This window comes from Eurosta solidaginis, chromosome 4 (assembly GCF_040869045.1).
Source record: "Eurosta solidaginis isolate ZX-2024a chromosome 4, ASM4086904v1, whole genome shotgun sequence".
In the NCBI taxonomy this organism is placed as follows: Eukaryota; Metazoa; Arthropoda; class Insecta; order Diptera; family Tephritidae; genus Eurosta; species Eurosta solidaginis.
The window spans coordinates 176,369,652-176,388,343 of NC_090322.1; the positions used below are offsets into that span (position 1 = coordinate 176,369,652).

Consider the following 18,692-nt stretch of genomic DNA (forward strand, 5'->3'; position numbering starts at 1 on the left):
ACTTAACATACATATATTCACCGTTACATAGCGCAACATACAATACATACATATGTGGCATTCCATGGCAACTCATCCTAGTGATGGACTTTGCATCAGAGATTTCACCAAAATTTGTACATATTTTGATGCCATTCGAACAATTTCAATTTCTTTTTCCAGCTGAATTCTTCAAAATTTTAGATTTTTTAAAATGTGAAAATTCGTCCCACTTGGGTAGTTTTCAACACTCGTATATTAGCTACAATTGGATTTTTTGTTTGTATGTAACTCTTTTAAAACAAATTTAAAAAAAATGTTACTCATACGCACCGGTACCCGTATTTTCAGGTGATACCGATATGCTTATATGTAATTTGTTGTTTTTTAATAAAATAAAGTACTTGTCTTCGAATTTAATGATTTATTAAAATAAAATAATTAAAAAAAAATTTTTAAGTTAAACGGTTTTATTGAAAACAATACTTACATGAAGTAATAATAATACGAAAAGCTAGAAAATAATTAGGTAGGTCCTAGGTACTAGTCATCACACTCCTTATCAATCTATGGCGTTGATCAGACAATTAAATAAAAGCGTTGGACGCGTCATATTTCTACTGATAGCCATAAGTAAAACTAACTGAACCTTAATCAGTCACATTTTTAGAAATTTCACGCGCCCAACGCTTTTATTTAATTGTCTGATCAACGCCATAGATTGATAAGGAGTGTGATGACTAGTACCTAGGACCTACCTAATTATTTTCTAGCTTTTCGTATTATTATTACTTCATGTAAGTATTGTTTTCAATAAAAGCGTTTAACTTAAAAAATTTTTTTAAATTATTTTATTTCAAGTTTTTAGTCTTTATTTAATTGCCTATTATTTCTCATTCTATTTAGTTCATTTAGTGACTCATTATTACAAGGACTATTTCCTGACAATTTGTTGCAACCTAAGTCATCAATACATAATTCTTCCAAAGACTTTACTCGACTCTGCGCCACGTATGCTTGTCCCTCCTCCAACTCCAAAATATTTTGATGTCACTTCTACCGGACTGTATGCAATATTTGTTCCAAATATGAGCCAACTCGGGCATCATAGGTCGCTTTATATTCCTGTATCTATGTATTATGTGTTCCAAATATGGGCAAAATCAGACCACAAATATGATTTTTGTGAATATCTCGATCCTTCCGCCACCTAGCGGCGATTTTTTTTGATAGATCGTTTTCAATTCTTGTATGTATTAAGTGTTCCAAATATGAGCCAAATCGGGCCAAATACGATTTTTGCGAATATCTCGATCCATGCGCCACCTAGCGGCGATTTTCCTTCACAGGTCGATTTCTATTCTTGTATGTATTAAGTGTTCCAAATATGAGCCAAATCGGTCCACAAATACGATTTTTGTGAATATCTCGATCCATGCGCCACCTAGCGGCGCTTTTTTATAGGTCGCTTTCTATTCTTGTATGTATTATGTGTTCCAAATATGAGCCAAATCGGGCCACAAATACGACTTTTGTGAATATCTCGATCCATGCGCCACCTAGCGGCGATTTTTTTTCACAGGTCGCTTTCAATTCTTGTATGTATTAAGTGTTCCAAATATGAGCCAAATCGGGCCACAAATATGATATTTGAGAATATCTCGATCCATGCGCCACCTAGCGGCGATTTTTTTCACAGGTCGATTTCTATTCTTGTATGTATTAAGTGTTCCAAATATGAGCCAAATCGGTCCACAAATACAATTTTTGCGAATATCTCGATCCATGCGCCACCTAGCGGCGATTTTTTTCTTATTATTGCATTGTCATCGGGTTCTGAACTATATTCCAAGTTTCATGCTTGTAGCTTATGGGGAAGTTACTTAAATTTCAATTACAAAATTCGTTCACAACGGCCGTGCAGCCGTGCAGCCGTGCATGCGGCCATGCGGCCATGCGACCTGTCAACTCAAGCTAAATAAAACCGTTTAAAAAAAATTTATATTGGGTTAATCCCTCGCAAGCTGACTTTTTTCAAGGCTCTGGAGTGTTTTTTTAAGACAATGTTAAAGATATTCACTTTTTCCTTCGGAAGTAGCTTTCGTCATTAAACTGGGCATGCGCAAATATCAAGGCCGTGGACTATGTTGTAGGGAGTTTGGGAATAAGACGGCTGACTATTTGGTGGACTCTGATCACACATTTAGCAACGGTCCGAGGTAGGTGGAACCCGGAAAGTCCCTAGGGATTGTATATGTATATTTCTCCACAGTCATTTTAGAGACGAAACGTATGGTTTTGATGAGCAACTTCTATGCGACTCGCCCTTTGCGGGGATACAATTTTGGGGAATGGGGAGACTGTTTTGGGGAATAAACGTATGAGGACACTGGCGTCAAAGCTCTTCTAGGCCCAAAAATTGTGGACTTTTAACTGAATAAAGGGAACATGAAAAAAGTACAGGGGACAATATGTTGTCTGCTGTGTTAGTGAGCTCTACTGGGTTAAACGTGTATGTGTAAATGGCCGCAGTGAGGGACTTGACGAATTATTGCCGCCAATCGTCCAGACGAAGCGTCTAGATTTACTAAGCCACAGTTATTAGTTAATCTCGTGAGTGGTTAATATTTAGCCGGCAGTGCAGCTAGGTGAAGTAACTGACCTTTCGCCTCCCTTTCACTTGTTCCAATTCGTTTGTGTCTTTTGCAATTCCTTGTGTTATATGCCGCACATTTTTATTTTTTTTTCAAGCTTTTTTGAATGTTTATTCATTTTTACATTTCATCACGCAACTTATTTTTGCCCCTTATTGCATACACTAGACCGGCTCGCAAATATATTTCATAAAAAAATTGTAAGTTCCAAAAAGGTACGTGACGGGTGGAAAAATTATGAAAATTCTGCTAAAACCCTGGAGGATGGTGGGTGTAGGATTCAAGGGAAAGTGCAACCTTTTCAAGGGGTTTCCAGCGCAGTTTATAGCTTATCTAACCCAATTGTTAACCTCACCTAATCGTGGCGAACCTTTCTCAAGCTCCTAAGGGAAGGAGGGCATTGGATGATCTAGAAGGTTCAACGTGGTTATATCAAATCTTTTTCGGGATGGTCGTTAGCACTATAATCGTACTGCAAAAGACCGTCAACATAGACAAAGCTCCGCAAAACCTACGGGGAGTCTCCTAACGATTTTAGGAAATAGAATAAGAGGATGGGGTTTGTTCCACCATCAGAATGACTTCCAGAGAACCTACTGCACAATAAATGACATAGCCACAAAGGTCACAAATGCAGTCAGAAAAGCCAAGAAGGGGTGCCAATTAACAACACCGATACTGTTGTTAGTCTTAGCTGCTCGTCGAAAACTCATTAAACTAAGTCAGCCGGTATGAAAAGCTCGACGCAATAGCATACTGTCCTTACATGTTCACATCACATATTAAGTCATCGGACTCATTCAGTCTATGTGAGGTACTTATAGACCGGCCAGTTTACCCTCACATAGTAGGTCACGAGGTCTTTAATGCTACGCACGATGACCTCCCTCGATTTCACATGCCAGGAAGCATTTACCGCAGATGCCGTGACTTCTCGGTATAATAGCGCTTAGCTTGAACTTAATCAAGTTATGCGCAATGTAAATGTATATTATTTGTAATTGGCTACAGAAAATGAGGATATCGCGATCCTTACAAAAACACGAATTGCCACCATAATCAATATGATTATTGGAGTCCAACGAATAAAAATACGCAGCGCCAACACATACCTTGACTAAAGAACACGTATGAAGCTCACCTACTCAGGGCACTTTAGCGGGGTCTGCGCGCACTATAGCACATTTCAGTGTATTATCGGCAAGCATAGACTGACCGAAGCTATGTAAGCTACTTGCTTCCATCTCGGACTCTATACTCTTTTGTGGTACAGAAATCTGGGCAAACGCAATAAAATTCGAAGTACCAAACAGCTTTCATCTCGATATACGAAATGGTTTCAGCACGGGCTTTTTTCATCTTAGCCCTAATTTACCTCTACTCACATAGGAAAGGAAACAAAGTGATGTCAATGTCATCCAGTCACGAAATGAACTGAGTCGGCGCTGACAACAGCAGTGGAGCTAGACAATGTGCCACAAAAGTAATCTCCGAGTTCGAGCCATGATTGGAGCATCTAAATGTAGGGGTTGACTTCTAATAGGCTGAATTTCTAATTGGATACAGAGAATATCAACGCAGAATGCACGAGATTGAACTGTCTGTGGATACATAGAAAATGTACCCTGTACGTTTTTCAAATGCGATCGTTTCGCATAACAACGAGGGAGAAAGGAGAATTATTTGATAGTTAAGATTGTCTCATAAGCTTTGCATGCCCGATCGTTCGCAAATATGAAATATTCTTAAGACATAGCTTTGGGCTTATTATACCTACGTAGCCTAATTTTTATATCCAATTTTCTCTAAGTTTGTGGTTAAATAAGTTCTTCTTATCTCAGCTGGGATCTCCCTGGCCAGGTTTTTATCTTATTTTTCACTAGAATGGGACCAAAATATAGGAGATGGAAGCTCCGCACCGGAAAGTTTTAAATAAAAAAATACCCCTTTTCATTCGACTAAACACAAATATAGCTGGTGCGGGTGCGTAACCAAATAATAGACCTTATGGCGACTTGAGAAAAAAGGAGTTGGCTTAATGACCATTTGTTCGTAATGTAAATATCGTTGGCATTGTACCCATTTCAAATATGTCGTTGTGAAAATTTGGTTATAACTTCAATTAATTTCATGACCATTTGATGTGTTCATAAAGTTAGTTGACGTTATGGCCGTTGACGTTATGTCACCCCTACTCCTATCTCATTCGTTAGAATTCTCGCCATATACTTTCATCGACAGCGGCTACCCCTAGCGGATTAGGGGGTTACAATATACCCGCGGTAGGTATGCATGTCGTAAGAGGCGACTAAAATACCAAATAGATTCAAGGGGTTGTGTAGCGCAACCCTTTCAGATTGCCAGCGCAATATATAGCTTCTCCAAACCCAATTGTCAACCTCACCTATCCGTGGCGAATCCTGTTACATTAACAACCGAGGCCCTGGCGACCACGAACTTCTCATGGATCTAGGCGGTATGGCCTAGAAGGTCGCATGTGATAATAACAAATCGTTCCCGAGATGGTCGGGCTTGGTACCGGAACGTACCGGATCTGCATCTGGCGAAGGACCATCAACATCGATAACACTCCAGAAAAAAAGAAAAGACCTTCAGGGAGTGTCCTTATCGCTACAACAACAACACCAATAATCGACAGCGGCTATTTAATACCCCAAATACCCATGCAGAGCGCGACTTCAGCGGGTATAACTTTGTGCCTTTTCACGCTAGTTCGTCGACCGCACAGTTCCCAGGTACAACACCGCTGTGATGCACGAGAGGACAGTTCGCTTACTGACCGCTTCCAGAATATTGCTACCTCTGGTGAAGTGCAAATGCCTGGGAGAGCTTCGATTGTTGCTTGACCGTCAAGGTAAATTTCAATGGATGTGGAATTCTTAGAAAGCAGTCAACGAACATGTTGGATGTTAAGGTGTAATTAATGGTGACTTATAACCATAAAACCATAACCAGATAAAACAGCTGATCGAACCTACCTTATGGAAATCAATGTAATCGATTAATGGTGCCATACCATAACGCTAACGCCATAACCATACCATATCCATCCAATTGCTTTTTGGTTTCTCGCCATATTCATAACCTAAAAATATTTGAGTTGGTGTATTTAATAACTTTTTTTAGATTTTATTCATTGTTTTCGATACGAGTAAGAGACTTATTTTTTGTGGAATATGTTTGTAACTTTTTGCGTTTTCTTAATTTTGATGAAATTTTCATTTTTAGGTTAAGGCACCATTAATCGATCACATTGGAGTTGGATATGGATATGGTTATGGTTACGACTATTGCGTTAGGGTTAAGGAAGTTTAATTTGGCCTTTAAACCCGTCCTGCACACAAAGAGAAAGCTGTCCACACCAAAGGTCCTAGGTTTAATTCCATGGAAAAGCAACATCAAAATACTTTAGAAAAGCTTTTTCCTAAACGGAGTTGCCTCCTGATAGTTTCTTGAAGAGCACTCCGAATGTATGTATTCCTCCCATGATAAGTTTCCCAGTGAAAATTCATGTGACTTTCAGATGCCATTCGACGGCGGCATTAAGCATGTAGGGCTAGTTTGTAGGAAAAATAAAAAGTGGGAAATCGGCCCAAATCTTCTTTGGGGTCTATCGCGCCAGGTATTTATATTATTATTTTTTGCACTTAAAGAGATACCACGGCCTATATTGCCATTCAGTTTGGTGCCATCCGTGAAAACGACAGTGGACTGAGGGTCCTAAAGTAGAGATATCGTTCCATAGGTACCTTTCAAGGATTTTAATGAAGAATTTTTTCTTTAGAGACTAGTTCACTTAAACAAAAAGAAAAAAAGACAAATATCAGCCTTTAAAATTTCGTTTCCACCTTAATCCACAACCATTTTGCTTTTCCTTTCTCGCATATTTTGTTTGCATCCATAAGTTTTTCTTAAAATGCCAGCCCAAAGGCATTTCTATTGTAAGCGCAGCTTAAGTGGGCTTTTGTTTCCCTCTATTAAAGTTGTTGTTGGCAAGTTATCTTTGCGCATTGTAAGCTCATTACCTTTAAAAACATCAAGTTTTATTATCCATTTTTTTTTTAAGTTTTTCAAAAAAATCGCTGATGTCATTTTACCTCTTCAGCTCATCGCTTGCATTCAAGCTTCGAAAATTATAGTCTTCTTAAATTGTTGTTATTGCAAATCTCTCGCAGTAACCATGACGCTTAAGTGAGAAAGCGTGTCAATTGTAAGTACCAATTAAATGAGAATCATTAAGAATAAATCGCGATAGAGTGCTATCTCTATTATTAACGAAGCTATGATGAGCTTCATATCGAAATTGATACTGGACTTGATAAGCTCATTTAAATATTCTTTGTTATTTTGTCGTAATATTTTGTTAATGATTCGTTTATCTCTTGGTCAATTAGTCGTTGAAATTAAACAAATTTTTTGCATATGAAAGCAATTCTTCAAGTAACTTAAGTAGCTAAATTTACCACTATAACAAAGTGGCGGTCTGGTAGTCGTACTTGGCTAATGAAGGAAACATATCTACTCATTCATAGATAATGAAAACTTTGACGCTGGGACCAATGACGGCTCACTTACCAAGCTTATAAAAGAAAAAGCTAAACATTTTATTGAACTCGAATGTAAAAATGCTCTGCCCAATCCATAGGAAAGATCTCGCAAATCGGGCCACTTACAGCCGAAAAAAGTTTGCTAAATAACGCAGGCAAAGTTTCATAGTACTGTGAGATAGGTTGAAGCCTACCATCAATGAGCTGATTACAGGCCCATTATGATACCACTGAAATTAGCGAGATCTCTTGCTTCTTTAGACATGGAAAAAGTTGATTTAAATTCTTGGTAGAGCAGAATGTCGTCAATATGCAAGAGGATATGAGATTGATTTTGATTAACGATTTCACGGTATTCTTTGGAAATCAATACTTTTTTTCTGATATGAGTAGTTTTTAGAACCGAGTATTTTTCGGAACCGGGTACTTCTTAAAATCCGGGTACTTTTTCGGATCCGGAAACTTTTCAGAACCGGGTCCTTGTTTAGAACCAAATCATTTTTCGAATCCGGGTACTATGTTGGATTCGGGTACTTTTTCAGAACCTGTTATTTTCTAAAAACAGGATAACTTTTCGGATCCGGTTGCTTTTGAAAAACCGCATACTTTTTCGGATCAGGGTTCTATTTTAAAACAAAGTGTTTGTTCGGATGGTGGCGGCCGCCGTGGTATGATGGTAGCGTGATCCGCCTACCACACCGAAGATCCTGGGTTCACGCCCCGGCCAAAGCAACATCAAAATTTTAGAAACAAGGTTTTTCAATTTTTCGAAGCGGGGTCGCAATACCTTCCAAGAAGATACCAGTGCCCATCCGTGAAGACGGACGCTCACTGTGGGTCTAGAGTAAAGATATCGTCCCTTTCGTGATTTTCTCGGACTCTTATGGATAACTTGTTATCTAGAGTGTGCGAATTTCATTTAAGACCACAGTTTTACGATACACCAAAAAGCAGAAAATACCTCAGAAAAGGGAATCGGCACACAAAATATCTCTGTCGATCGCCCAGCAACTCGCAGGAGCTGACTATTAACTTCTATGTGGGAATATTTTAGATGTGTGCTTGCATAATTCTTCGTGATATGAAGCGGTACTTAAATTCATCAAAATCCTTCACATGCTACTATATATAAATACGCTTAATAGGCCGATGACAATACAATATGCGGGAAAAAATTTTGAGGCCGAATGAGTAACTTCCCCATAACCCAGAGACCTGAGGCCAAATTAAAATTCAATATTTTGGATACAACATTTTCTTTAGATGGAGCTGGGATCATGGTATTTATAGATCTTCAGAAAATCCACGTAGAGCATTGGAATCTTGGGATCAGTTTTTAACTAATTTCTCATTGAGCTAGAAACTTGAAACGTTACACTTAGTTCAGGCACCTTGACAATGCAACAAAAGGAGAGAAAATGTGCGCCAGGTTGAGCACGAGTCGAGTTTATTAGAAAAATCATATGATGTTTGAAATTTTGGAATCGATTTTGAAGCAACTCGCCGTTGAGCCAGAAACGTGAAATTTAAAATGTGGTTCAGTGGTCATTGACAGTTAAACACATGTGACAAAAAGTTTCGCTTGGTGTCGCACGGATCTAGATATTTCAGAAAATCGTTTTGTGCTGCAAAATAAATATCTCATTCTTAGTCGAGAACCCGATGAAAATGCATAAAATAAGAGAAAAGATGCCGTTAGGTGGCGTTCGGGGCGAGATATTTATAAATTTCCTACCAAACGATCAAGTTTAAAGAAAATTATTATTGAGCTGCAAAACTTTTTAATTTAGTGAATTTAGATACTATAAAGTTCCTAATAGCATGCTTTTAAAACATTCTCTCAATTCCAGGTATTATATATTTACGATCTCATTTAAACAAATATCTATCGGTTGATACGTTCGGCAATGTGTTATGCGAGAGTGACGAACGTGATGCTGGCAGTCGTTTCCAAATTAGCATCAGTGAAGATGGCACCGGACGTTGGGCATTGAAGAATGAATCACGTGGTTACTTCCTTGGTGGCACACCAGATAAACTGGTCTGTACCGCAAAAACACCCAGCTCCAGCGAGTTTTGGACTGTACATTTAGCCGCAAGGCCACAAGTCAATCTACGTTCGATTGGACGCAAACGTTTTGCGCATCTCAGCGAATCACAAGATGAGATACATGTTGATGCAAATATACCATGGGGCGAAGATACGCTATTCACATTGGAATTTCGTGCAGAGGAGGGAGGACGTTATGCATTGCATACATGCAATAATAAGTAAGTGCATAATTTTACGATTTGAACTGGAATATTTAGAAAACAAGAGCAGCAACAACAGCAGCTGCAGTAGCAAATAGAAACCGCATAAGCGATAGAAATTTTTAATAAAGTGGCGATTGTTGTTGTTATTATTGCTCATAGTTGATTTGTTGATCTTCTCATTTGGTTTGCGCTCTCTAACTAACGATCTTGATTTTACGCTGTTGATAGATATTTAAATGCTAACGGCAAACTCCAAACCATCTGCAATGAGGATTGTCTCTTCAGTGCTGAATATCATGCCGGACACTTGGCGCTGCGTGACAAGTGAGCTGATTGATGATTCCAAATGAACTTTAATTTATATCGTTTGGTTATCGTTTTTTTGTTTTCTTTTCTTCTTTCACAGACAAGGTCAATATCTTTCACCTATTGGCTCCAAGGCGGTGCTAAAATCGCGTTCCTCTACTGTGACACGTGATGAATTATTTTCGTTAGAGGATTCCTTGCCACAGGCTTCATTTATAGCTGAATTGAATTCGCGTTATGTGTCGGTGAAGCAGGGTGTTGATGTGACTGCCAATCAAGATGAAGTGGGAGAAAATGAGACCTTCCAATTGGAGTTCGATTGGTCTGCTCTCCGTTGGGCTCTTCGTACAACACAAGATCGCTATTGGTGTTTGTCGGCTGGCGGTGGTATACAAGCCACTGGTAATCGTCGTTGCGCTGATGCTCTCTTTGAATTGGTTTGGCATGGTGATGGTTCGTTGTCGTTCCGCGCAAATAATGGCAAATTTTTGGCCACAAAACGTTCGGGACATTTATTCGCTACTTCAGAGAGTATTGAGGAGATAACGAAGTTTTATTTCTATTTGATAAATAGGTATGTCAAGACCTAACTAATAAATAACTATCTTACAACAGGAGTCGAGTGTCAAACAGTGTCGTTCTGAAATTCCTAGTAACGTTAACAGTAATTTTATCAACTAATAGCTGAAAGCATAATCTGCTGAATTATTGAACTTTTTTAATTAAGAACTGAGAGTGACGTTTCTCTAGATGGGTCAGCAGCACCTTTGGTCGACACTCGGCAATCGTGATAGGTCCCTTAAGTTAAATTATACCCAGTAGCGCTAAATAAAGATTCAGCGGCGTCCGATTTTGCCCGAAGTATAGGTTTAAGGGTTCTAGGGGCTGCAAGGTGCAATACACACAGCACACACACATCACAGCATCTCCTATACAGTTGGCAACCTGACATACGCGAGGCGAATCCTGTTACAAATTAGAATGTACGAATTTCGTTTGGAAACAAACCGGTTTCGGGGATGTGCCAACTTCAGTGTCATTTAACGTTTCCCGAGAACAAAAAATAACACTGAAGATAGCACACCGCAGAAACCGATTTATCTTCAAACCAAATTTTACAAGGGATGACGGAAAATCGTTTCAATATACATCAACCGTTCACTCTGTCGGAAACCCCACAAAACAAAAATAATCAATGTTGCTCCGTCCTTAAAAAGAAAAAAAAAATATCACATTTTGTTGAATTGAAAAAATAAATTTTGTTTCTACTTTGAGCGATGCCAACTTTTCCAGAATTACTTGTGTCTCGTCCTGACCACCATACATTTTTTTAGGAATGTGCTCAGAGGTGTAATTAATTAAAAAAAAACTGCTTCCAGGAGGAGAGGGCGAGAATAATGTCCCCGAGATGATTCTTAAAACGATTCTGAAATAACCGTGACATGAAAGAGAAGCTTGACATTAATCTCCTCGGAGGTAAATTACGCAGAGTCGTCTTTTGATATCAATATACACATTATTATTAGGCCGCGATATACTGCGATCTTTATTTAGATCTTTGCCTTGATATCGAGATAAGAATCGAAATTGTTCCGAAATGATTCTGAGTGATCCCAAAGTAGTCTCGAAATGATCCTAAAATGCCCTCCTTGCAGTGGAAAGCTTTCCTCATTTATACCGAACACAGTCCTGAACATAGCCCGATATGATCCCGATGAAGTCACGGAAACAATCCCAAATTTAACCGCTAATAATACCGAAATGAACACAATTTAATATAGAAATTTTCTCGAAATGATCACGGAATAGGCCTGAAAATAGTGCCAAAGTTATCCCAAAAAAGTTCCGAAACTACGCACGAATTATCCTGACATAGTTTCAGATGAACCTTAAAAAATCACGACATCTTTCAATAGGGCAAAAAACCTCACATGCCTTTTGCTGAAGGTTCTTCATAGGCTTTTTGCCACCCACATAAGATCAACAATAACAGTGTCAAACCTTCCAAACACGCTTCATGATATCACAGACATATAACTCCACCACCAACAATATAACCCAGCTGCCCTCCTAAACATAGGGGATGCCCAGGCGAAGCTACCCGCCAGCTATTATCCAACGTAACCAGCTCGGTAATATTATATTCAGCACCTGTAGGACACGAATCTAAAAAGATCCACCAAAAAGAGATACCAGCAGTCTACCCTATTACTGCTATATATGAATAGCATGTGCTTATCGGACGGTGTTATATCTCCCAGTAGATCTACTGTGAAGTGAAATTGCCGATCTGTATGGCATTGGAATCGCCCGACCATCTGAAGATACCAAGAAAAGCGCAAGTTCACGAACATTAGTTAGATGGTAAGAAAGGTGGGCAGAATCGAAGAAATGGCACTGAACCTTCATGTTAGTTCGGAATATACTAGAATGGTACGAGCGGAAGCACGCCGAACTAAACTACCACCTCATGTGAATATTGAGTGACTGAAGCGGTTTCAAGGACTATCTACATAAGCGTAGGATAGGGGACCGTCCTACCGAATTGGAAATGTAGAACACGTAATGTTTCATTGTCCTTGTTTTCAGGGTGAAAGACTCTCTGTACATAGAGTTTTTGGAGAGAAACCTTCTATTAGGAATTTAGTTTCCCTAATGTGCAATAACATACATTGTTGGACTGCTGTGAGTAAAATGCCGTTTCAAGTGATGACGCTATTGATGCATGCCGAAAGGGAGCGCAGAAAAATGCGCATGAGAAGCAGTGGCGACTAACTCGCCTTTCCAACACGGGAACGCTGGCCGTTGGTTCTGCACGCGGAAAAAAATAGGAACCCCTTTCAATGACGGGCTAAGGTGGGCCAAGAGAGTAGTGATCACCAACTTCTAGGAGTGTTCAGCCCTAGCGAATTTCAACCAGCGAACTTTAAGAACATTTTTATAGGGGCGGCATCAAAATTGTATAAATAAAAATTTTTGTGTGTCCTATGAGTGTCCAAAGGTTCTTTACGAAATTTTCAAAATAGGTTCTCGTGGTCACTTGGTATTTTTCTGGCTTTTCACATTTTGGCCACGGGCCCAGGCTAATTAATGTTTATTTTGGCAAAAATAAGGTCTGTTTGGCTCAGGCTGATGACATTTGAGTATAAGTACTTCTATTTGTATAGAGTTTTGGAAGACTTGGCGGTGCCACGCCCTTAAATAGGAATAATTTGTATTCGCTATATCTCTGCAATTGTTTGAAGCAGTTATCCAATATATCGTTACTATACATATCGAAATAGAGGCGGGTGAGAAAAAGAATGGAAGTGGGAGTTAGAGTGGTAGGGGTAGTGGTTGCGGTAGTGGTAGTCTGACTGAGAGTGGGAATGGAAATGGGTTTAGTAGTGGGTGTGAGAGTGGTATTGAAAGTGGTTTGGGAGTAATTTATATATATAAAAATCAAATTCTGTGTGTGTGTGTGTGTGTTCGCTATGGAAACGTATTTTCCACACTTCAATCATCACCAAATTTTGGCCTTAGGTTCCTTCGATGAACACGAAGGTTTTAGGCTAAAAATAATTTCGATATATAAAAGGGGCGTGGCACCTCCCATAGAAATGGAATTTTTGCTACTGCATAACTCTGAAGGTGTACATGCCAGAACATTGAAATTCAGTAAGGAGTTATATGAGGTGAATCCCTAACACCACCAAGAAAATGTGGAAAAAAGGGGCGTGGCACTTTCCCTTCAAATGGAATTTTTCAGAACTATGGCTGCCGTACAAGCTTAGGTTATTTTAACACCTAAAGTTTGTCTCCATTGTTGAGTGTGACTGTTATTCCCTTTGGACGTTTAGTAATCTGCCGCCGTTAAAAAAATTTGTTAGCTTCAGTCTATCTACATCTTCTATAAAAAGCAAATTCTGTGTGTGTGTTCCCTATGGAAACGTATTTCCCACGCCTCAATCATCACCAAATTTTGGCTATAGGTTCCTTCGATCAAGAATTAAGAATTTAAAATAATTTTTTTTTTTTTTTGGCTATGCGAACGAGCAATCTTAGCTCCCAAAAATGATAATGTTAACAAAATCAATGATCGCATTCAAAACCAAATTCCTGGTGAAGTGACGAAATATAAATCGATCGACACAGTTACAGATGAAGATCAAATTGTGAATTATCCAATTGAATTTCTAAACTCTTTACAACCACCTGAAATGCCTGCGCATATATTAACTTTGAAAATTGGCTCACCAATCATGCTTCTTCGGAATTTAGACCCACCAAAATTGTGGAATGGAACCAGACTTTGTGTGTAGAAATTAATGCCGAATGTAATCGAAGCAACAATCATCAGCGGTAAAAGCAAGGGTGAAGATGTGCTCATACCACGGATCCCAATGATTCCTACAGATTTGCCATTCAATTTTAAGCTCATAAAGTTTTCTGTACGCCTTGCTTTTGCAATTACAATCAACAAAGCACAAAGACAATCGCTTACTGTTGCAGGATTAAATTTAGAGAGTCCGTGCTTTTCCCATGTTGCTTGCTCTAGAGTTGGAACTCAAAAAAATTTGTTTATCTTTGCACCGAACGAAAAAACCAAAAATATTGTGTACCCACTTGCATTACAATAATAAAATGTTTTAAGCGAAAATTTCACCAAATATGCGTTCAAAATTCAATTAAATTTACAGAACAATAAACTAAATTTATCAACAAACGAAACAGAAAAAATAATGCAATATTCATTCGACTCGGGCGTTACAACTTACGCCGGGTAAGGCTAGTGATATATAGAAAAGATGAGTTTGGGATAGATAGTCATAGCGGGAAGGGAGAACTACTTTTAAATTGTAGGCAAATCAATTTTCGAGTAGGACAACGTCTGCCGTGTACGGTAGTGTTCTATAAAATACATCAGCATTTATTCACTATTGGGTATATGATTTATGTGAAAGTGAATAATTTTTTTACTTCTTTTACTTTTTCGATTGAATAACATTTTTTTAATATTTCCAACAGACCCATTCTAGTACTTAAATGCGAACAAGGTTTTGTTGGCTATCGCACGCCTGGCAATCTTAAGCTGGAATGCAACAAAGCTACATACGAAACAATTTTGGTTGAGCGCGCTCAAAAGGGCTTGGTGCATTTGAAGGCACACAGCGGCAAATATTGGCGCATTGATGGTGAAGGCATCTCAGTTGATGCGGACGCGCCCTCTGATGGTTTTTATTTAGAGTTGAGAGAACCGACTAGAATTTGCATAAGGTAAAAAATGTTATTAATTTCATTAATTGTTCAATTCATTTTTTTTTCTTCTTAAATGGCAGATCGCAAACTGGCAAATATTTGGGCGCTACGAAGAATGGCGCGTTCAAGCTGCTTGAGGATGGCACCGATTCAGCTACACAATGGGAATTCTAAGCGCGCTGTTAAACGGCTGCGAAAAAGAAATGGGCTGGGCAAATGCTTAAATGATAATCCTGTTAGTGTGTAACTAAGTAGTCGATATGCATAGAAAAACGTGATTGAGATGAAATATTATAAGTTTACAGAAAAAAATGCATGCACACACATGTATTCATACATACATACACACATGTATTAGTAATAAATTTCTTATTTTTTTTAGTTAGTTACAGAAAATTATAGTGAATTGTATAACGAAAAAATTCAAAAAAAAATACAAATTTTTAATTGAAATTTAAGTAAACTTTTTCAGTATGCTTACTAGACTGGGTCGATCTATTAACCGATATCGCGCCATCGATTTTTCGATAGGATTTGGGCTCAAGAAAAAAAATTCCACTACGAATACCCAAAATAATAATTTTCGAGCCTACGAAATTTCATCGATTTTTTTTTGAATTTTTTTTTTTTTTTTTCATTTTCAAGGCTCCAAATCATTTTTTATGTATTTTTTTTCGTGTCAATTGGCAAACGCAAAATTGGTAAATGCAGTTTTTGAAAAAAAAAAAAATTCTTTTATGGAGATTTAGAAGAATTTGGTTTGGTGTCGAAATTCTGTATGTACAAAATTCTAAAAACAAAATTCTGCTTTTTAAAATTCTGCTTTTTTAAAATTCTGCTTTCAAGATTCTGTATTACAAAATTCTGTATTACAAAATTCTGCATTAAAAAATTCTGTATTAAAATATAATGTTAACAATGTTAAAGAGGTCATATAATTATTTTGAAAAAGTGCGCCATGCACAGTAATTCTGCGTAGAACACCTTTCTGCATAGGCGGCCTTCGGCCGCGCTTATAAAAACTAACCCTGGGCTACGCCATGCCAAGTCCGGGTGTGTGGTATAACCGTGGCTACCGCCACCCTTCTACGTAGTATACCCTTCTACGTAGGCGGCCTTCGGCCACATTTTAAAAAAATAACCCTTAGCCGATCCAACACCGGCTACGCCATGCCATGATTCCGGAATTTTAACTTCCAGAATTAACATGCAGAATTTTGAAAAAGCAGAATTTTAAAAAGCAGAATTTTAAAAAAGCAGAATTTTGTTCAAACAGAATTTTTTTGCAATTTACAGAATTTTGTCACCCAGAATTTTGTAATACAGAATAACGACATGCTCCCAAAGAATTTTGGTCTCTTGTTTTCGCAGGTTAGAAAATTATTTTTTTGGGTATGCGTAGTGGAACTTTTTTTCCTGAGCCCTAAATCCTATCGAAAAATCGATGACGCGATATGGGTTAACTTTCGTCCATACAAATCGACCCAACCCACTGCATAAAAAATTTTTTCAAAACAAAGCTACGAATTTTGAGAGACCGCAAACTGGTACCTTGTCGGCCAAAGACGAACTGGACTGCAAGACTGCATACTTAAAAAGCTTCTTCCAATACGAAAGAAAGATTTGGAAATTTTCGTAAATATTTTTAAAAAGTTCTCGATTTTTCTATGTTATCGAAATTAGTTTACATAGTTTTCGTTATACAAATAAATAATTTTTTGTAATTAACGAAAATAAAAAAGCAAATAATTCATACACTTTTTGAATAATTTTTACTGCTATTTGCTTACTCGCAGGTGTACATACATATATATGTACATTTAAGTAAAATGGCAAAAATAAAGTGAAGCAAAAATATATCATATACATACATATAAAGTAAACAAAATCATGGCGCCCAAAAAAGTCTAAATTAAATAATAAAATGAATTAAGTATTAACATTATAATATAATTAATAAAACATAATATGCAATATCATAATTAAGCTAAACAAAACACAATACACTGCAATTGGAGATTTTAAAAAGCATACATACTTATACCTACATATACATATAAAAATAATAAATGTAGTAATAAAAAAAATTTAGTTTTGTATGAAATATTTGGAGATGCCAAGCTTTTACGAGATTAACATACATACATATTCACAGCTTCATATTTTTATACTGTAACAGAGCTGACAAACGTTTATATTATAAATACAAAATTCCACAAAAAAATAGTCAATAAAAAAAAAATTTAAAATAAAACAGGAAACGCACAATTTTTTAAAAAACCATTTTTATACAACAAAATTTAGCTTTTATACCGAAAAATTTCAAAAACAAAAATATGTAGTAGCATTATTAAAAGTTTAAAATCGAAATAATCACTCTAACCAGCAAGTGGAATTTTGGTACAATAGCATTCTAAAGGAATTCTCTGAGATTTGGGTCAAATCAGTTTTTTTATGAACTGGTACGCTCTATCTATATTAAATCCGAAAAAAAATCAAGTGAACTTCGAAAATAATTTACAGTGAGTATTGTAGTGGCTTGTTCCTTCTGCTGCTGGTCTAAATAAATAAAATTCGAAATCGATTTCGAAAAAATTAAATGATGTTTTAAAGTAATTTTTAGTGTGGTATTAGCACATTCCTTATGTTTAATCGCATAGCAGCAGCCCCTCAAAATACTTAGTTTTCGAAATAATTTTTGGAAAAAAAAATCAAAGTATATTTGAAAGTAATTCTTAGCGAGTGTTTTAGCAGTTGTTCCTACTATTGGTTTCGAAAAAATATCAAATGAATTTCTAAAGCAGCATATGGCGAATGTTGTAGTAAAATATTCCTTCTGTAGTTGTTCAAAGCGAGGCATTGGTACAAAAGCTCAGTTTTTGAATCTCAAAACTAGCATCGAAATTCATTTTGAAAAAAAAAAAAATGTACTTCGAACATATTTTAGAGCGAGTAACGCTAATTGCAGATAACGTTGTAGCAATGTTCCTTACATTTTATCGCAACCGCTCCTAAAAATACAAAAAAATCTAAGTATATTTGAAAATAATTTTTAGCCACTGTTACCGGAGCTTGTTCCAAGTCAGTTTGCATGGGTTAAGTAAGTTTTTATTAAAATCAAAAAAAAAAAAAAAATTTAAAAAAAATCAAGTGAACTTCGGAAATAATTTACAAAGAGCGTTGTAGTAGCTTGTTCCATCTGCTGATGGTCTAATCGCGTTGCAACTATCCAACTATTGAATTTTCGAAACTTGAAATCGATTTCGAAAAAAGAAAATCATAATTTAAAGTAATTTTCAGTGTGGTATTAGCACGTTCCTTATGTTAAATCGCAAATCAACCGCCCCTAAAAATACGTAATTTTCGAAATTAACTTCGAAATCATTTTTCGAAAAAAATTATCAATGGTTATTTGAAAATAATTTTTAGCGAGCGCTGTAGCAGCTTGTTCCTACCATTGCTGGTCTAATCGCAAAAAACCACTTTGAAATTGAATATCAAATGAATTTCGAAAGCAGCATATAGCGAGTTTTGTAGTAACGTATTTGTTCTACAGTTTTTCTAAACGGGTTTCAGACATTGTTACAAAAGTTCAGTTTTCGAAATTCAATACTAACTTCGAAATTGATTTCGTAAAAATTACAAATGATCTTCAAACATAATTCCGAGCGAGTAAAGTAATTTGCAGACA

At 37.1% G+C, this 18,692-nt stretch overlaps 1 protein-coding gene across 4 annotated transcripts in view; it reads left to right on the plus strand.

Annotated features, from left to right (window-relative positions):
- sn (fascin domain-containing protein singed) overlaps positions 1–18,147 on the plus strand; it is a 166,654-nt gene extending 148,507 nt beyond the window's left edge. For all 4 annotated transcript variants that reach the window (XM_067783943.1, XM_067783944.1, XM_067783941.1 and 1 more), the window contains 5 exons: positions 9,052–9,472; positions 9,686–9,781; positions 9,864–10,337; positions 14,771–15,019; positions 15,082–18,147. In XM_067783943.1, coding sequence (XP_067640044.1) covers positions 9,052–9,472; positions 9,686–9,781; positions 9,864–10,337; positions 14,771–15,019; positions 15,082–15,175 — 1,334 coding nt within the window. In that variant the 3' untranslated portion in view covers positions 15,176–18,147. The remainder of the gene's footprint in view (positions 1–9,051; positions 9,473–9,685; positions 9,782–9,863; positions 10,338–14,770; positions 15,020–15,081) is intronic.
- The last annotated feature ends 545 nt before the right edge of the window (positions 18,148–18,692 follow it).